The sequence below is a fragment of the Gallus gallus genome, chromosome 6 (assembly GCF_016699485.2).
Source record: "Gallus gallus isolate bGalGal1 chromosome 6, bGalGal1.mat.broiler.GRCg7b, whole genome shotgun sequence".
In the NCBI taxonomy this organism is placed as follows: Eukaryota; Metazoa; Chordata; class Aves; order Galliformes; family Phasianidae; genus Gallus; species Gallus gallus.
The window spans coordinates 31,659,498-31,678,647 of NC_052537.1; the positions used below are offsets into that span (position 1 = coordinate 31,659,498).

The following is a 19,150-nucleotide window of genomic DNA, read 5'->3' on the forward strand; positions in this document are numbered from 1 at the left end:
GTTTTGTTTAAATCTCCCCCAGAATTCATCCATACTCTCCCATACGAATAACTCACTGGGTAAAAGATACAGACTGAATAAATGAAGAAAGGAATATATTTTGTCTGCACGATGGACACTTCAAACCATTTTCCAGCAAAGCGTCTCACCCCACAAACAGCAGAGGTTGTTTGTATATCTACTCAAATGAGCCACGTTATTCATGAGCCAATATTCTATAAGGCAGAAGCAAAAATACTATTCCTGAAGGGATTGCTTGGGGATATAGTATTCTATGATAAGGGCAGAAGGAAGAGCTTCTGGATGCGTTCCATCACTTGATGTTCAGGAAACCATTTTGTATGACACAAAGGATTAGGAAAAATAAGCTGCATGACGTTTATTTTGTAATTTTAACATTAATATCTGTAGAAACATTTTATTGTCAGTACAAAAGTTAACAGATTTTAATACTTCTTTTACCCAATTAAAAAAAACCACACACATAGAACAGTGTAATTTGCATTCATATTGCATGGCCATATCAGTGTGAGGGTTCTGAAAGTACAAACACAAGACTTCCGTACAAAGATACAAACAACAGTGATATTTTAGCAGAGGCCAGTGCTATACCTACTGTTATGGAATGAATCAGAAGGAAATACTGGAGTCAGCATGAATTAATCCTTTAAAAAGATGCTGATATTCCTATGGCAAACTGTCATTATAAACAACCTCTCTCTTTTTAAACTTAAGTTACAATAGAGGGATAGTCTAAAAGGCAAAAGATCCAGGCCAAAAGATCTGGAACCTATTACCCAGCCCAGTGAAGAGAAATCTATTTAATGTGTTGCATGTGCAACCCAGGGTGGAAGCTCAGTTCCTTTTAGAGCGGTATGTCTTGCTATGGTTATAGACAAGTTAATGACTTGCCTTTACTTTAGGAACCCATTCTGATTTTTTCTTTCTTTCTCTCTTTCTTGGAGGAATGATTGGTTTTCCACCATGGGAAACACTGCCTAAAGAGTTAAGTTGTTAAAGTGACAAGTATTGAGAATAAAAGACATTCTTGTTAAAGGATTTGGTTTCGATAAGAATAATCATCTGACACTGCAGTTTTTAAACACAAATAAATCAAAAGCTTAATTCCCCCAAATTAGTTATATACTGTAAATATTTCTTTTTTTTTTTTAAAGATCTGAAAACTAGTAAAGTCTGAGCAATATATCTACTAGTTCTCTGTGCTGCCTGCATAGAAATGCCATTTAAATTACAAAAACACAACAACCCTATAAACGATTAATTGTTTTGTACATTACCAATTAGTTAATAAATTAATGATATACCATTTTCCCTGAAAGCAAAGTATTTTCCACCCTTGGATGGTGAAAATTAAGAAATTCTGTGTAAGAACAGCATTTAGCAAATAGCTGTTAAAAAAGAGACTAATTTGCTAGGTGGATTGGGACATCCATTTTTAAAATCAATACAAAAAATAATTCATTGTAAATATATATAATATATATTTATACATATTTTGAATATATTTACATACATCCAGCACCTATATACTGCATTTGTGCTCTGTAAGTGTGTGCCAACATATATTTTCTCCAAATATTACAAAATAAACAAGAAAGGCAGACCCAGAGTTTGCCTCAAGTCCAACTGGTCCATTGTACAAACGAAGTCTGTCGCAGCTTCGGGTAAGCCAGAAAATGGATAGCGATGGGTATCTAAGACACAGCTCATAAACATTCTTCTTCGTTGGGAACATTTAATAGAAGTTGCACATTATGAGATCTTCAATGTATGATCTGACTGCTTTCCTCCAAGTTTTCTTTTTTTTTTTTTTCTTTTTTTTTTTTTCCTCCCATATTTCATATGTACAAGCAGAATCTTTAGGGCCCCGGAGAAAAGATGTTCTGTATGTGGTAGGTAGCTTGATGTTCTTGCTTCTTTTCATGTTTTAACGCTCCCATTCATGTGTTGGTACTTGGGAAGACAGGGTTCATAAGGCATTGGATCGGGAGAAAAAACAGAGTCATCACCTGAAGAACACGAACTCCTGGTGTCAGGGTAGCTAGGTGAATACTGCTCCAGAGGTCCGCTGAGGTCCAGATACTCCTGTGACAAAAGAAGTAAATGGAGTTTTTTTAACCAGTGAGTAAAACTGGCACAATAGTGTGTTCCCACTGCTCTGATTTGGCTCGATCACACAGTGGGTAAAAGAACAGTTTAAAAACAACACTCATTTCCCTAATGCAATTGCATTCTGAACTGCCTGTAGCTCAAATATCTCATAAAACAAGGAGCCTGAATAAAGAAAGGGAAGCCAAGCCAATAACACAGTACTTTTGTGAAGTCCAACAGCATCCACATTAACCGCGTCAGTGGAAATAAACATGCCAACCACATCAAAAGAGGACTTTTCACTTACAATGATAAAAACGAAATTTCATCCTAAATAGAAGCATTTTTCTTCAGCACGTGGTAATGATTTGGAAAGGGAAAGATGCTTCCAACTTTGTATTCCTTTGGTCAATTTAAATGTCTGTTTTATATTCTATGATATTAACTTTGCGTTTAAACACGCAGTGGCAGACATACGTGCAAAAAAAAAAAAAAAAAAGAACTGAAAGAAAATTAAATTCACTCGATTGGGCTCTTTATACCACATTTTCTTCTCTGTGTGTCTGTGCGCACGCCTGCGTGCCCCAGAGTAGCCATGACCAAAGCAGTCATTAAAAAAGGAAATAATATCTGCTGAATTCCAAGTTTTGGGTTGAGGCTCTTTTGCTAGAAACAACAGTTTTGGCAGGAGAAGAAAGTTATTTTCCCCCTTGAAATGTTCCTTCTCTTTCAACTTCTAAAGGCAGCTGCATTCATTTAAATGCAATCTCTTCATTTGCTAAACCACAAGTTATGATCATACCGACGAGACGGGTCCTCCACCTCAGTCAGTGCTTTATGCTGCTGTGCTTCGGGTTGGGGTCATTTCATTCTTTGGTTGACTTTTTTTTTTTCCCTCAGTCAGAAATTTGATCATTACCACGTTATTGCTTAAAAAATGGTCACCATCTTAAACAGGAGGAAAATATAAGCTTTAAAATGCCGACAACAGAATGTAGTCTGGATCAATGATTATTTCCTATCTTACTCCCTAGGTGTTCAGAAGATCCACAAGGACAATCTTAGCATATGTTTATGTATAAGCAATGCAGCCCTATGTCACCAGAAATGATCGAGCACTTTCTAGACAGACAGAGGAAAGTCTTCCAGCATTTGAAGCTTTTCTGTGAGATTGCAGACAAAGCTTGTCATATTGAAAGGCTTGATATAATTCAGCTATGAGCTCAGAACTGAAGGTGGGATCCTTATCCCCTCTCCAGCCTGCTTGTTCAACATAAAGAGCTGCAATCACATGTAGGGGCATAAAGTCTCCAGCTCTGGGATTTCAATGAGGAAAAAAAAAGGGGGGGCGGGGGGTTAGGGCAAAATAATTACTTACACAAATGCAGAACATATTATTGGCTAACCAGTTCTGGAGCTGCTGGGCAAGCCAGGTTGACCCTGTATCAACAGTGGCATGTGTGGGGAAGACAAGGTACCATGGTGGAGTGCATGAGCAAAAGTATGGTCAGACTGAGGCATGGAAGAGCTGTGCTTCAGCAAAACTACACAGCTTACTTGAAATCAGAGGTCTTGAAACCACATGCAGTGGCAGAAGATGGGACACATTGGAGCTCATAGACAAGAGAAGTATCTTGCTTTCCTAATCCAAGGCAAAGGCAGTATCTTAAGCTGAAGGCTTAGATATTAGGAAAAGCCTCCAAGAGGTAAAGCTAATGAAAAAGAGCAATGGGCTGTCGTGGGGCAATGCAGAAATGCAACAGTGGAGATCTTCAAGGACCAAGTTACACAAACACATCAGGCATGATAAATGTACAGTAGATCCTGCTGTAGGCTGATCAGATGGACTAGATGTGTTCCTGAGGTTTTTCCAGACTTTTTTCCCTACAATTTGAGCCTAAAGTCATTTACATAACCCTAAAGGCCTTTTCAGGTTACCTTTGAGATCCTTCCAGGCCCATGAGCGCTACACAACTGGAAGGCAAGATGCTTAAACACGGTAGAAGAGGAAGAAATATCCTCTTCCAGGCTTAGAATTACAGCCCAGAGCTTCCCTCTCAACTTTGCAAATGCAGATGCATTCCAAGCCACCAAGAACTCTGTGATGGCAGCCAGCCCGCCACCAACCGCTCTTGTGAAATCACGTGTAAATGTTGCAGGAAAGGATTCAGTTGGTGTTGGATGGGGGAGAAACTGTAATGGTACACAGAGCCATGCTGCTGGCTTAGTTGGGGGCACATATTCCTGCCCCATTCCCAAACCATTCCTGAAGGTGCCGTGTTTTGGAGAAAAGTAATCTAGATAACTTTATAGCTGTTACTGTAGCCAAAGAATCTTCTCAGCCAGAAATGTAGACTTACTCTATTAGATAAATGATGTTCATAAAAAATAGCATCTTATTCAAGGTCGCCCGCCATCTTTATACTGCATAGGCTTTCCTAAACCCTATTAATATCTTGTTTTTAAAAAAAATATCTGAGAATTATGAAAAATTAGAAAGTAATGGTGACACACATAACATGATCCAAACCTTTTTTCTACATTCCTCCCCCCTCCAAACCAACATATAGAAGTGCTACAATAATATATACAAAAAAATTGTTGCTGTGTTTTCATCCCCCTCAGCCCCTATCTGTATAACTTGCCCAAAATAACAGGAATTTGTAACATGTTTTTGAAGTACTAAACATTTTCTCTCGAAGTTTCCACCAAAAGAATCAATATTTTTCCATTATTCGTGATCTTCCTCTAAGGTGCATGTCATATAGCAGTAAGAGAACTGATTCCTGTGTGGATACGCTAATCAGTGTGTTTCTTGCTAGAACTAATCATATTTCAGACCTCTGAAAGAATGCTGTTCAGATGAAACCCTTTTGCATTCATATAGCCCAACCTGAAGCAGTGTTAGGCAGGACCTTTGGATAATTGGATGGCTGTTCATGTGCTCCCTGTGGGCCCTCGTTCCCTCCACTGAGAGCTACTTCAGTGAACCTAATTCATTCTCAGACACAATCTGAAATCTACTATTGACAATTTCTCCTCTTCTGACCTAGATATCATGGCTGGGAATCAAACTGAGCTGATAAATGAGAAACGTCGTGAACTCTCCTCCACTCTTCCGCATGAAACTCATGCTGAAATATAAACATTGCCTCTCTGTCTGCCACGTGTATTTTCTCAATAACGCTATGCTAAAAACATAAAAAAATCCAAAGAGAAATTAACAAAAACATCCTAAAGATGTGTTTGTTTTGTTACATAAACCAAGACATAATGACAAGAAACCGAGGACTTCATAGGATACATAGTTTAGCTGCTTCTAACTTCAGAGGATGGTGACAAACAGAACAAGAAGAGAACTTGAACAGGATTTCATAACTGTGTAAATTCCATCTGCCTCCTGAACCATTCATCCTGATTAGCAGCTTATGGAGGGAAACAATCCACCTACCTCGTTAGTTGTGAGAGTAAGGATCCGATCCAAGTCTTCTACCAACTGTTTAAAAGTTGGTCTTTGTGAAGGCACAGCCTGCCAGCAATCTCTCATCATCATGTAGCTGTAAGAAATGCACATTTTCCTGGGTTAATTAAAATCACACATCCTTCTGATAAGCCTTTTCATACACAGCCAATATTCTACATCACAAATAAAACTGCGAGCACTCCAAAGCCTTATACATGGATCAGTGCTGTTGCCCAAACCATACAATGCTGTCACTTCCCTCAAAGGTGCATTTCTATTTCTGCATCTCTGCTTGTCCAGCATCTGAATTTCCTTTTTGTGGACCTGAGTCTGCATTATTCTGTGGCATTTCAGTAGTATTCAATTACATGTGCTTAAATATTTCATCATGTAAGGGACGTCATGTAAATATTTCATCATGTAAGCCTTTGTGAAGTGAAGAAATTAAAATGGAGGATAAAAACAAAAACTATCAAGAGCTGTACTGAAGCATCAGAAAGGGAAAGCGCTCTTCCAGTATCACTGGTAGACAGTGCTGTGTTAATGCAAAAGTTCCCAAATGCACTTTTTTGTGTACAGAACCAGCTGGATGTAGCTTATACAGGATAAGAGTCTGTGTGTGGTATGGCTACGTGTGCCATTTATGAATTTTCATGTTTAATGAACCAAAACTGAGAAAATAAGGGTGTAAAAGCACTGAGAAAGACTGGCCTATAGATGATCTCATCCATTTTCAAAGGGATCACAGCAGGGTGTGTAAAGTGTCCTCCACCAAACACTTCCTGGAGACCTTTCCATAGCGTTTCTATATGCATCTATACGCACACACATCCACTATTTCAGAGCCAGCAATCCTGAAAATGCTACATTCTGCTGGGGTAGCATTAACTATGTGAAGGGTCCCTTCCAAGTCGGGATACTCTATGATTTCAGTGCAGTTTGCAGCCCTCAGTCCTTACAGTTCATTGGTGCAGTTGGCAGGTTTATCCATTCGGTGCCCTTCTTTAAGCAGCTTAAAAAGTTCCTCCACTGGGATTCCTGGGTAGGGCGATCCTCCTAAGGTGAAGATCTCCCACATTAGCACACCAAATGACCATCTGCAAAACAAAAAGAAAACTGCATTAGTAAAACTGCCTTACTGCTGTAAACAGAGATGTTTTTGCGGTGGATGCACACCAGAGCTACTACAAAAAACCCCTGCATCTTCACAGTTTAGTTATTTACAGGACATCCACACCACTGGGCTGGCTTGCAAAGTATACGGAGGGATATTTTGGGGGAAAAAAAATATTTTATTTATTTATTTATTGTAAGGAAATGAAGGAGAGAAAACTTCAGCCAGTTTTCCTGCCTGCTCCCCCCCCTCCAGAGCTGCCTCGCCACGTCCTGCTGGCAGCCACGGGCCCACTGCCAGGCTGCTCTGCCAGGTGAGCAACAGCACAGAGCCTGCCCTGGCCCCGAGCTGCTCTGCAGTTCTGCTAGCTTTGCAGCAGCGTATTTTAGTAAACTGTTTGCACAAACTTACAATAATATTATCCAAAGGCACCACGGGGCCAAAAAGCCTCCCAGTTCCAACACCGAAATGCCTGTGCTCCGTGCTTGCTGGGAGCTCACAATGACTTCCAGCTCTAAACCAGCCAAGCCGTTTACTTCACATTCACTTAAATATTTTGTCAAGATGTTATTTTAGAGCAAAAGCCGGCTCCACCCTTAACCTGTGTATATAGTTTTCTTCATAAATAATGTAAAGATGGCAGGTAAGGCCTCAGTAAATGCTTTTCTTAAGGAGAGAACAATTTGGGAAGAGCATCCAAGTTAAAGGAGGAGGAGGCACCTCTTATTTTCTCCACCCTGCTCCTTTCTATTTTAACTCTGCGCTGTCATGCATAAGGTTTTACACCTGTGCTGGGAAGCATCCAGCCTTTTACGGCTAACAGCTTCTCTTGGAGAAACAGAAAGCATAAGATCTTCATCTGCACTGAGTAAAAAATACACATCTACTTTGAGCACAACGCACGCGAGCACTGAGGACGGGCCCAGGGAACTTTAATAGGAAGCAGAATTATGGGAGCTGTTGCATCAGCCAGCTACACCACGCACATTACAAGGTCCTGAAGTGCCAGAGTCCAATGATTTCCTTCTGTCTGTGAAGCACTGCTGGGATGCAACAACATCTCTAAAATCGGGGGGAAACACTTCTGATATATCCAGGCTATGTTTTACTGTACAGAACCACAGCACAAATTTTGACAGGGTTCTTTTCTTTCTTTCCTTCTTTCTTTTCACTCTTTCTATTTTTTTTTTTAACCTGAAGGAAGTGCAGAGTATGTCGAAAGCCAAGCAAATTAGATAGACTCTTTGTAGCTGCACATCCGTAAATAAGTTCAAGGGGGGAAACTTCCGCACTGACAGAAGGAGGTTAGCATTTTCCACCTTTCATGTGCTTTGAAGCCAGGCAGATTAGTAACAGAGCGCTGGTTAGCAGTCTACCATAAAATCCTCACTTTCTGAGGGCAAGTCCTGTTCCATCTATTAATATGTGAAACAAAATGAAAGCGCTTAAAGGGAAAGGACAGCAGGAAAATGCATTTCAAAATATCCCAAACTTTAAGGAATGTGAACCAGGTTCCCCTCCTGGCCTTCCAGACTACACAAATGAAGTCACTTACACGTCGCTTTGGTGCGTGTAAACTCTGTCAAACAGAGCTTCTGGAGCCATCCACTTTACTGGAAGCCGTCCCTGTATGTTTGGAGGGGAAGGAAAGAGAAATGAGAATGGAAGCCATTGGCTGGATGATTTTAACACTGATTTTTTGTTTCAAATAAATCAGTTCTCAGAGATCAGTCCGATAACGCAAACAGTTTACTTCGAAAACTTCCATTAAAAAATGTTAATAAAATGGATGAAAGGAGGGAAGTTATTAAGAAAAAATAGATGTAAACACTGAAGATAACATTTAAAATGTGTAGGGCTCCAAAAAAGTTCCCATGCTGCTTGCAAGTACACATGGGGTAAGCAAATCAAAGTGGAAAAAGATCATTTCACTGCACCTTTTTGAAGGGTAGAAATAAGAAACAAAAAAAGCTCTTAAAATTGGTTCTCCCTGCACAAAGTTGATCACTGAACCCAAGAATTTCGTTTTTCTTTTCCCAAAGCTTGCAGCCACAACTGCCTGTAGCTTTGCATAAAAGCTCTGCTTTGCTTCGAGCCAAGGAGTTATACCAAATTTGATATGAAATGGGTTCAGATACCCTCCAGCGTCAACAAATCCCTACCTGGCTGCTCTGCCTTTTGGAACTACGCAGGCTCTGATAATTACTGTTCAAATGCCATTCATCACTCAGTGCTTTATTTTTATAAATGAGCCAGGCGATGTGATTAATTAATATTTTGTACTAATGCTATTTAGTATTAACAGAGTCTGAAGAACTGAAAGAATTCTGCAAAGTTCCCATCTTGGTTTGGGACAGGTTTAACAGCAAAACAACAAGAGGTACTGAAAATCCATTTTCTCAAGCTCTAGACCAACCTTAATACTCCAGTTATTTACATCCAAGCGCAGGCAAAATGCATAATCCTGTACTGTGGCACTACCACACAAACAGGATTTTTATTATGGTTACTGCTATCACTGTTTATGCAGTGTTTTTCAAGATCCTAGAGCTGGTTCAAAACGAGCTAGAATCAAATTTCCACCTATTTCAAATGATTGGAGTCAAGGATGCACAACACGGATAGTTATATTCTAGCAGTTATAATAAATCATAAAAAATAGAGCCTATTTGTTTATCTTTTTAAACTAACTGTCACAGTAAGAGGGGGAAAGAATTGCTTATGTCCTTGATGTCTGTTTTCTGTCTGATTAAAAGCGAGTCTGCTGGACAAGAAGCCCATTAAGATTATAACCATAGTTTTGAAGTGAAACATTGAAAGAAACACTTGTTTCCAGAGATAAGAAAACCATCCACTTACATTAGTAGTCTTTTTATAATAATCTATATTGTTGATGTCTCTGGCTAAACCGAAGTCTGCTATTTTCATGACGTTATTTTCAGTTACCAAAACATTTCTTGCAGCTAGGTCTCGGTGGATACACTGGAGAGAAAGACAAGACAAAAACACCCACTGAAATACACCGTTGCAATAAGATGAAATTATTTCTAACCATAACTAAGTCTCCTTTAAGGATTTTAACTCAAATCCTTAGGTTGTAAAGCCACATGCTTACTGCAAGTCCGTGCAGTAAGATTGCTGTAGTTAAACCAATGCAACCTGTTCAGGTCCAACCAGGTGCTTCCAGGTTGAACAGCTGCCCAAAAGTCTCTTTGAAAAGTCTCCCTTTGAACCCTTGTATTTCACCAAGGATGAGAGCTTGGCAGGTGATCCCAAACGTTCTAAGATGTTTGTGATCCACTCTTGGTTACACAAACCCCAGATACAGGTAACGCAGCATTTTCATTGCAAATGCTGTTAATGAGAGGATCACTGTGTTGCTTCTCTTACGTTACATTGGATCAACTGGACTAAAACCCGACAGTCCGGATCAGTGCAACCTTCTTTAATATAAATGATCTTCTTAAAAGATGTATCTGTAGTAAATAATTTTTAGCCAGATCTAGGGTGTGTATGTTTACTTCAACCATGAGACTACAGCAACTTCACTTTGGAAAAAAAATAAAGGCAATCTGGGCTGGGCTGTTTGCTTTTCAAACAGCTCTGATACTGAAACTCCAACCAGTATTTCCTCAGCTTTTTTCTTCCTTCATGCCAGCAGCATTATCCTGAAAACTTGGAGCTGATATTCCTGACACGGAAAGGAAGTTGTGACAACTCTGGGTATTATTCCTACCTTTAAGAAAGACTTTTGGGGTTTATACAGAGTGGCAGTAGGGTCATGGTAGTCAGCGTTGCATTTGGAGTCCTCCCAGGATATCCTACTACTTCTTAAGTCAAATAGTTGTTTCTTCTTCTTTTTCTGCTCAATTTCAGTTTACTCTATGTTGTCCCCTTTATTTCAGCCTCTGCATGGACCCTCTGGACAGAACCACTACAAAACATTTAGTAAGGGCCCACATCTTTTCTTGCGTTAAAACTTGCGCCAGCAGTTTTCTGAGAGCTCTCATCCTGCACATGTAAAATGAGTCTATGAAGCTTCTGCTCCTCACTGGGTGAGCCATTGGGAGCTGCCAGGAAAAACTGCACCAGCAGTGCCTTCACATAGATGGGACTAGACAAGAGTCCATGCCTTCATGGTCAAATCAGGCTTCTAACTCAGCATCAGCAATGCCACAGTAGTGGAAATAACACAGGCCAGCCTTCCTGCCCCGTCCTTGTCCTCAGACCCTACAAGAACCTGCTATGAGACACAAGGAACTCAAGGCACTTGCCCAAATACACGTAGCTAATGTCCACTGATAAGGCAAGGTATAAGGTATACCTAGACGAGTATGGCACAAGATCTAGAGCAGATCTTTCTGCCATTCTAGAACAGCAGGCCAGTGGGCAGAACATTTCAAACAGCAGGCAGCACCTCTGGGTGAATCCAGCAAGTGAATAAAATCCCACTACCTTCTCTCAGGGTATTTCTGCTCTCTCATACCCTGCAATTCTGCTGTTTCAAAATGGTGCCATGACTGACAGCCACGTCTGCCATGCTTCACAGCCAGCTCTCTGGCCCCAGTGATTTGCTGTCCCTTTGCAGTGACTGGGGTCACCCCCCCTGCACGTCTTGTGCTATACTGCCACATCGGAGAGGACACATCAACAGAATTTTTGAAAGCATTTATCCAACTTGGAACCAACGTATAACTGCTTGTAAGGCAAAACTGGAATAGCCACCCGAGTACCTTCCTTACATATTAAAACCATATTCTATATATATTATATTAAGTCCCTGTGAGCCATTTATTAGGCTGAAATAACAAGAACACTGGCTCTCTCACAGCTCCTGCATGGTGAAAATACCATGAGAAGACCAGATCTCTTATTATTCCAGCTCAGTAAAGGGATCCCTAGGGGGAAAAGAACTAGAGAAATACAAACAGAAATGGTGGGATGTCTGAACAACGGGAATGCACAGTTTTACTATGTGCTGCCTTTGTTTTTCTTCTTCCCTGTGCCTCATGCAATACTTTGCATTCTGTCAAGTTCAGCACAGCACTGATAAGTGTTTTTGCAAAGGAACTGGACCACAGAAGAAATGATGCTGCCATGTATATCTGTGTGAGCACGCACCTTCTTGCAGCACCCTGCAGCAGCGTATCAGAGCTTTTCAGGATTTGCCAACCAGAAGATTTATTTTTTCCTTTCACAATGGTCCTTTTTTTCTTGGGATGTGGCTCATTGCCAGGCAAACGTTTCATTAATCTTACAAAAAGGATATTCTAAGGTGCTTTACCTAATACAATACTCATGCTCGCTCTATAGATTTTGTCCTACTGTCATGCGTGTCTCCCTGTCTACTCTACTGAACTAAGAATTACTATTTCCAAACAAAAGAACAAAAGCAAAATTAGACTTCAATTCCTGCTCCCCTCCCCTCGCCAATCTCTACAATTGCAGAGAAGCAATAAAATCTCATGACTCTACACAAGAGGACTGGAGGCTCAAACTCAGCTCTAAACTTTGGTTAAAACCAGCTCCATAGTTGGGAGTGAGCTCAAGTGGAAATTGGTACAAATCCCAATATGCACTCCATGCTTTCCAGGGAGCACTTATCATCAGTATCTGGTGCTCTGGTTTAGACTCTAGGCCCAAACACTGCCCAGAATACTCACGATTGCCCTCACATTAAGGCACAACATGTTTATGGAGTTCACTACACAGGGCTAATTAAGGTTCCATAACTGTAATTTAACTGAGGTACTACCTGAGAAAATCTGTCCAAAGAAAAGTCGAAGAAATAAGTGTCTAGAGACAGCACATGATGCATAACTTATTTCAACAAGCTTGTTAGCCTGACAAAGGCCAGTTTCAATACAGTGTTTAATTTACAGTGGCTAGTGCACTCCATTTATTTTTACTTTTAACTCTTCTGTTCACAATTTCTGCCCAGGCACCTTGTGATCTTCTCCGCTCTGCATGTTATCATTCTGTAAACCCTTTCAGTAACTGAATTCATTTATTTTACGTCACTATCATAGAATCATTACGGTTGGAAATAATCTCTAAGATCATTTAGTTCAACCATCCACCTACCACCAGTACTGTCCACTAAACCATATCCCTATGTGCATCTACTCTTTCCTTAAACACCTCCAGGGACAGTGACTCCATCATTTCCCTGGGCAACCTGTTCCAATGCCTAACCACTCTTTCTGAGAAGAAATTCTCCCTAATATCCAATATCCGAATCAATTTTGGTAAGACTGACTAAAAACAGAAGGCAAACGATGCCTTGCTGTCTCGTGGGTGGAATAATGGGACTTGTATAATTCACGTGATCACCTGTGCTTACATACTCAAAGTGCAGATAGGTATGCAGTGTTTACTTTAAGTGATCAATTCCAGATCTCATTTTAGCAATGTTGTTAAACAGTTGTATAAAACGTTAAGGATATTCATTTTCCCACTGATCTTCCACAGAATGGATTACACAACTTGTGTGAGAAAAGTCATTCTCCCAGCACATTATCAACCATAAACAACATGAGAACAAAACTAAACCTACAACCAAATATGTACCAAGTGCTTTGTGTAGTATTTGCTGAGTTCTACCTACTTTTTGTGAAGCCAAGTACTCCATGCCTCTTGCCAACTGGTACGTGCAGGATACCAAGTCCTTGAATGTCATCTGCTCCTCTGGGACCCTGTTAATATCAAAGGAGTACTCCATCCCAGGAGGGCGGCGTGCTCGCAGGTACTCACGCAGGTTTCCTTTGGAAGCATATTCTACAATCACATACAGCGGACCTTTGGATAAACAGAAGCATGTCAAAGTAGTACTGTCAAAAAGGTAAAATGATCTTCTGGTGCTCTATAATAAACAAACTGGATTGATAAATGTTTCCAGTAAGCACAACCTGAACAAAAAGGAGGACTGGGCTTCACTATGTGGCTGGCCAAGGCTGCTTTAGAAGGATAGTGGCAGAGCTGCATTAGCAACCTGAAAGTACCTAAATCCTATTCCTTCCAAACCACGTCATGTACTGAAACCCAGACATTTTCAGACCCAAAATGCCACAACATCTAAAGAAATACTTCTGCTGTGTTTGATAGATTTTCTATTTTCCAGAATTCGTATATCTTTCTGCATGACTTTTATTATATAATTATCATTTAACAAAAACATTGTTGTCTTTAGAGAATAAAATTACTCATTTCAAATTCAAAGGACACAAGTTTTACCAAAGCAAGACTGACGATTCAGAATGACAGATGTGGGTAAAGCCACTATAAAATGTCATTTTTCCCTACAGCAAGGGATTCGAGTTTTCACATGATATAGTACCCTTTCTCATATTAAAGCTGCAAATATAATGAGACACAGGAGTTAAAATATCGCTGCTAAGCTAGGGAAATATCTAAAAATCCCATCACAGCATGACTGTTTCCTTAAAAACTCTTGAAAAACGATGATTAATGAGAGTTCTGGAGACCCGTGTGAAAGTCCTGGCTTAGTTTCTTTTCTCTACTCACCATCCTGGGTACAGGCTCCAAGAAGATTGATGATATTTTTATGTTTCCCAATCATCTTCATCATCTCCATCTCTGACACCAGGTCGGATAGATCCTTTTCCGTAGCATCATCTGCACAAGACACAAGTTCAGTTCCTACTTTCTGTCATGCCAGTCTGAGCATCTCTAAGGCTCACCAGCATGTGCTTTGAAATGTAGAACATGGGATTGGTTTTCTAGCATACACTGTACATTGTACACTGTACAAAGCCATGTGTTATGTCCTAATAAAAATCAGTCCCAGCCTCTTTGACAGACTGACTGCTTCTTCTATCATATGTTAAACAACACAAAACATTAAAATCCTGTCCTTAACTATCAACCTTTAAAAACCATGTCTTTCCTAAAAGCTGACTGCATAATAAAATTCAAAACGAATATGCACTAACCACCTGGGCTCGGATCTACATGCAGACAGCTGCTGATATGAACTCGCACAATGCCAGTACGTCCAAATACTCGCGGCTGAAGATAAACAGGCTGTCAAGAGCCCAGATTTACACCACAAACCACTGAAGGCTGAGGTCAGCTATGTGCACTCTGACCCCCCCACAGCGACAGAGCTCAGACACTGCAAGGGAAACTTTTCATGGCTGAAAGCAGCCCGAAACCCTGCTCAGCCCATTTCCTTACCTTTCAGCATCTTCACTGCCACAGTCACTGCTTCTTTGGGCCGGTCTTTGTCAATCCCCACCGCTTCAGCCATCACCACTTGCCCAAAGCAGCCTTCCCCCAGGGGTTTACCCAGCGTCAGCCTGGAGGTGTAAACAGGGGATTAACACACAGCATCTGGGGCAGGGGCACAGCCAGCAAAATTCCAGAGCTAAATATAAAAGGCTTTCAACAACTTGCTGCAACACGAAGCGCTTATCATATGGAACTAATGAGATGCACGGCGTGTGTTGGTTTTCATGCACACCATGGTCTGTTTTCTTAGTGACAGTATAGTGAGCATCTAATACCAGCAGATCAGTCGCTAAACCCAGCTTTTAAGCTGTCCTTCTGTCTGTAACAGGAGAGGCTGCACTCAATGGTGCATGGGCAGAACCTGCAGAGCACCTGGGTGCAACCGAAGCTCAGAGTGCATGAATGGAAGAAGGCACAGGCTGGCTTCTTGTGGTGGTTGGTGTGGCACATCTACTTCTGCATGCAGACCATCAGGAGATGGAAGAAAGGTTTCTTTGTGCACATTGTCATCTCTTCAACGTCAGGCAGCTGATGGTTTGTGTGGTTAAGGGTGGTATCGAAACCATGTGGGTGTTTTAGGAATCACTAACTGTGGGATGTACTGGCATAGAGAGGGAACAGTCAAACACTCTCAGCCTAACTTTTGCTCAGAATTCCTACTTTTGCTTTCTGCCTGTGGATCTGGGTCGTGAATGTTTGCCTAATGATCTCTTGCACCGAAGGGATCAGCCAGGACAGAGAGCAGCCCAGCAGCAGCTGTGCTTGGGCTCAGCTGTGGGTGGTTATCAGCCCCAGTTATCACCCCACTCTCCTCCCCCCTGTGGCTGAGGAAGCAGCCAGACAGCCGTCTTCTTGCAGGAAAGGGGCGGGAGGACAAAGATGAGGGGGAGCCAGAGGGATGCTTGTGTGCCTTGAGCCACTGCCAGCTCTGCAGTCCCGCTGCCCTGGGGCCTTGATTCCCCAGCCACACGACCAGCATCAAAAGGCAGCACCTTCCTCAGGACAAAGCACTTGGCAGGGCTTTGTGTACCCTGCATGCTGCTCTCTCCACAACCTCCTGTCCACAGCAAGATCGCTCTTCTTACATCTTCACGCATTCCCCCAGCGCTTTGATCCTTTGAAGGGGCGAGACGGGAGCCTTTGTCCACTCACAGGCTGGTTTTTGGCTCCGGGTTCACTGCTGCCACAGATGTCATGAATGAGGGCAGCAGAAGATGCCTCCTTCCTGCAGTATCCATGCTGTGCTCAGAGTGGGAAGCAGAGACTGGGCAAACTGAAGCTCCATTCGCACCACAGCAGCAATGTAAAGAACCTTGTGAGAAGAACAGTCACTATCTGGATCAGCTGCATATGCCACTCTATACCGGTTGCAAAACCTGCCCAGCTGTAATAGGCACAGAGGCTTCCATCTCAACTTGAGGATAAAAAATAAAGTACAACAAACTCCAAAGCCTCTGAGCCAAATCTTTTGGGTTCCAGCACAGTGCTTATGGGCCAGATTCTGTCTCCTTCACCCTACAGATAACACTGTTGAACTGCCAAGCAGTGCTGCAGCAGATGTCATGAAGGATGTTTGATGAACTTGTAGTAGTCAGCATTATTCAACGCGGTGGCCAGGTTTGGACAAACGTTTTCATAACCAAGCTGCTATAGTTGTGGCTTTCCATGGCCACAAGCAGGACTCACAGGTATGATGTAGGTAAAGCTGGTTGTGAAAATCATCGACTTATATTTTTCTACGCTGGTACGCGCCAACAGCTATTAGACTATTAGACTAATAGCTATTGGCTATTAGACTGGGGCAACTGGCTTGCAAACCCTACTTGCTTATCTGCTCAGGCTCAAGGGAGAGGTGAAGGGCACTTCCTCCCCAGAGCAACTTGTGGACGCTGTGTCAAGTGCAGTCTTAGCCGTGGTGAGAACTCCTCAATCTGTTTTGGATTGGTTTCTAAAGCAAACGCTGGCTTAAAAAGGTGCAAAGACTGAAGGGCAGCAAATGCTATGCTGAGGTCATCCTGCACTTTATCCAGAACTGAAATTGAATTTAGGATCTTGGCAGAGACCAAACATTTGCATTGGAAACTGATTAATTTATGTGCTATTGCCCTGCTAGGACTAATGTAACAAACCCCTCATTGTGCGCCTGCTGCCCCCCAACTTAATAAACTGCCTCTAAATAGCTTCCTTTCACTGGAAATCTGCTCCACCTACATTTGTGCTGAATGCCAGTTTTAAATGTTTAGCACACTAAAATTTTCCCTATTTAGTGTATCCCCCAAGGGTATGGGCTGCCAGAAGTATGTATACAGGCCCCCCTGTTGACTAGAATACTGCAGGTGGCAATTACTGTGTTTTCCACTAGTTTTCAGCTACGTAATTAAAAGTAATTTCCAGAACAGTTGTCAGAAGGTTCAAAATTACAGCTCTACTATCCAAAAGGCACAGCACTGAGCTTCCAAAGAACACTGCTCAGGACAGAAGGTGTCAGTTGCTCAAAGCCTCCTGAAAACTTCTTGAAATTAGTATCAACTTCAGTATAACATCATGGCCCGACCTGTGTTACCACCATCTCTTTTACGTGTCCATTTCACGTTAAGAAACGTAGTTGTGCCCTTGCTTATTCAGCGGCTCATTTTGCCTGTTTGTCTACCACCATTTTCTAGACTTTTTCCATCTCCTATTTTATGCCGTATTACATCTTTAATAAACATTCATCAATTATGCACTAAACTACTGAGAAACACGGTTTAGCATACAGAGATATTGCTTGGCCTTATCTTAACTGTTCCTCAATAGTGAAAATAAACCAGAACAACATGCAGACAAAGTTCCATTCCTATTAAAAAAAAAAAAATCAAAACGTAGATAACTGAATTAGATCTTAGTCTTCAGGGAAGGTTCAAGTAATCGAGATTTTCTTTTAACAAAAGCAGCCATGGTACACATTCAGCAAGAAGCTTCCTTTCATACCACGTCATGTTTTACAGATGCACATAAGGCAATGGTAAGGAAAAAAGGCAACTTACTTATCCCTTGGAAACTCCCATTTTGGGTCCTCTGGCAGTTCATATTCTGAGACCCCTGCCAGCATTGGGGCATCAGCAGTGGAGGAGAGGCGAGTAGTTATCCTCACCAGAGGCGTGTTGGAGTTCATGGAGGAGCTTGAGTCAGCTGACACCTGTTATTGCAATGCAAGATGCAAAAAAACAGAAAGGCACAGATGTAATCTTGGCCCAATATCTGAAAAGCAGCGACATATAAAAACCAAGCCAGCTAAGAGCAGTGGTGTTAGGGCAAAGAGTGGCTGCATCCTGGACTCATCTGTAGAGCACTATCCTACATTTACCGTCCCATGTAAGCACAACACTGACTCCAATTGCTGCCACAGACAGAGGTCTGTCCCAGAGTTTCAAACCCACAGATGTAAAGTTCTAGAAGCATTCACTCAGAAGGGAGTTTAAATAAATGTTTCTCCCAATTTACTGGATTAATATATTTTTTTTAATCAAGTGAGTATTTACATCACCACCCTTAGATACCTAAGTGGGCAGCCTATGCCATGAGCAAAGTTACCGATCAGCATCTTCCATTCACTTCTTGTTTCCCTTGTCACCATTTGTATTCTGAAATCAGTACACAATTCAGTATTTCCAGGGATTGCTGTTAATTAAACCAAAATTTTCATTTTTTAATTGACAAAAGGCATTTATGCAAAAGTTTTCCTATTTAATCCACTAGTGCCAATGGCCACAGGCACGTGTAAGAAATGTAGGCTCCTCTCCTAAATGTTTTCTAAATGTTTAATATTGGAACTATCAAAAAGCTGTCACAATAGTTAGGGCGTACTTAAGAATTCAGTTCATTTAAAACTGAAGTAAAGATTCTGCAGGCAAGGCAGAGAAGGGTTCATTAAAAAGACATTTCATGTCCAATGCTTCAAAATATAATTCACTTTGGAGCATGATTCATCATCAGCTTCAACAAAAGTACATTTTCCTCAGAGCATCAGGTGTACTTAATTGTAACTACTCTGAAAACAGAGGCACCAGCTGCTCCATCCATGTAACAAAAATTGTGTTGGTGAAAATGGCGCATCTTCCATAAGATGCATCTTCCCATACACCAGCAAACGGCCCGCTGTCTTAAAAATGGCAGAAATACATCCAAAATTGCTTGCATGGCCACTCTGTCCTCTCCTTGAAACATGAATC

The 19,150-nt window shown here is 41.4% G+C and overlaps 1 protein-coding gene across 46 annotated transcripts in view; it reads right to left on the minus strand.

The window, feature by feature from the left end:
* Positions 1-354: 354 nt before the first annotated feature.
* FGFR2 (fibroblast growth factor receptor 2) overlaps positions 355-19,150 on the minus strand; it is a 100,912-nt gene continuing 82,116 nt past the window's right edge. For all 46 annotated transcript variants that reach the window (XM_046942750.1, XM_046942741.1, XM_046942740.1 and 43 more), the window contains 9 exons: positions 17,966-18,117; positions 14,886-15,007; positions 14,214-14,324; positions 13,297-13,487; positions 9,549-9,671; positions 8,245-8,315; positions 6,535-6,672; positions 5,564-5,669; positions 355-2,106 (listed from right to left, as the gene is read on the minus strand). In XM_046942750.1, the coding sequence (XP_046798706.1) occupies positions 1,942-2,106; positions 5,564-5,669; positions 6,535-6,672; positions 8,245-8,315; positions 9,549-9,671; positions 13,297-13,487; positions 14,214-14,324; positions 14,886-15,007; positions 17,966-18,117 (1,179 nt within the window). In that variant the 3' untranslated portion in view covers positions 355-1,941. The remainder of the gene's footprint in view (positions 2,107-5,563; positions 5,670-6,534; positions 6,673-8,244; positions 8,316-9,548; positions 9,672-13,296; positions 13,488-14,213; positions 14,325-14,885; positions 15,008-17,965; positions 18,118-19,150) is intronic.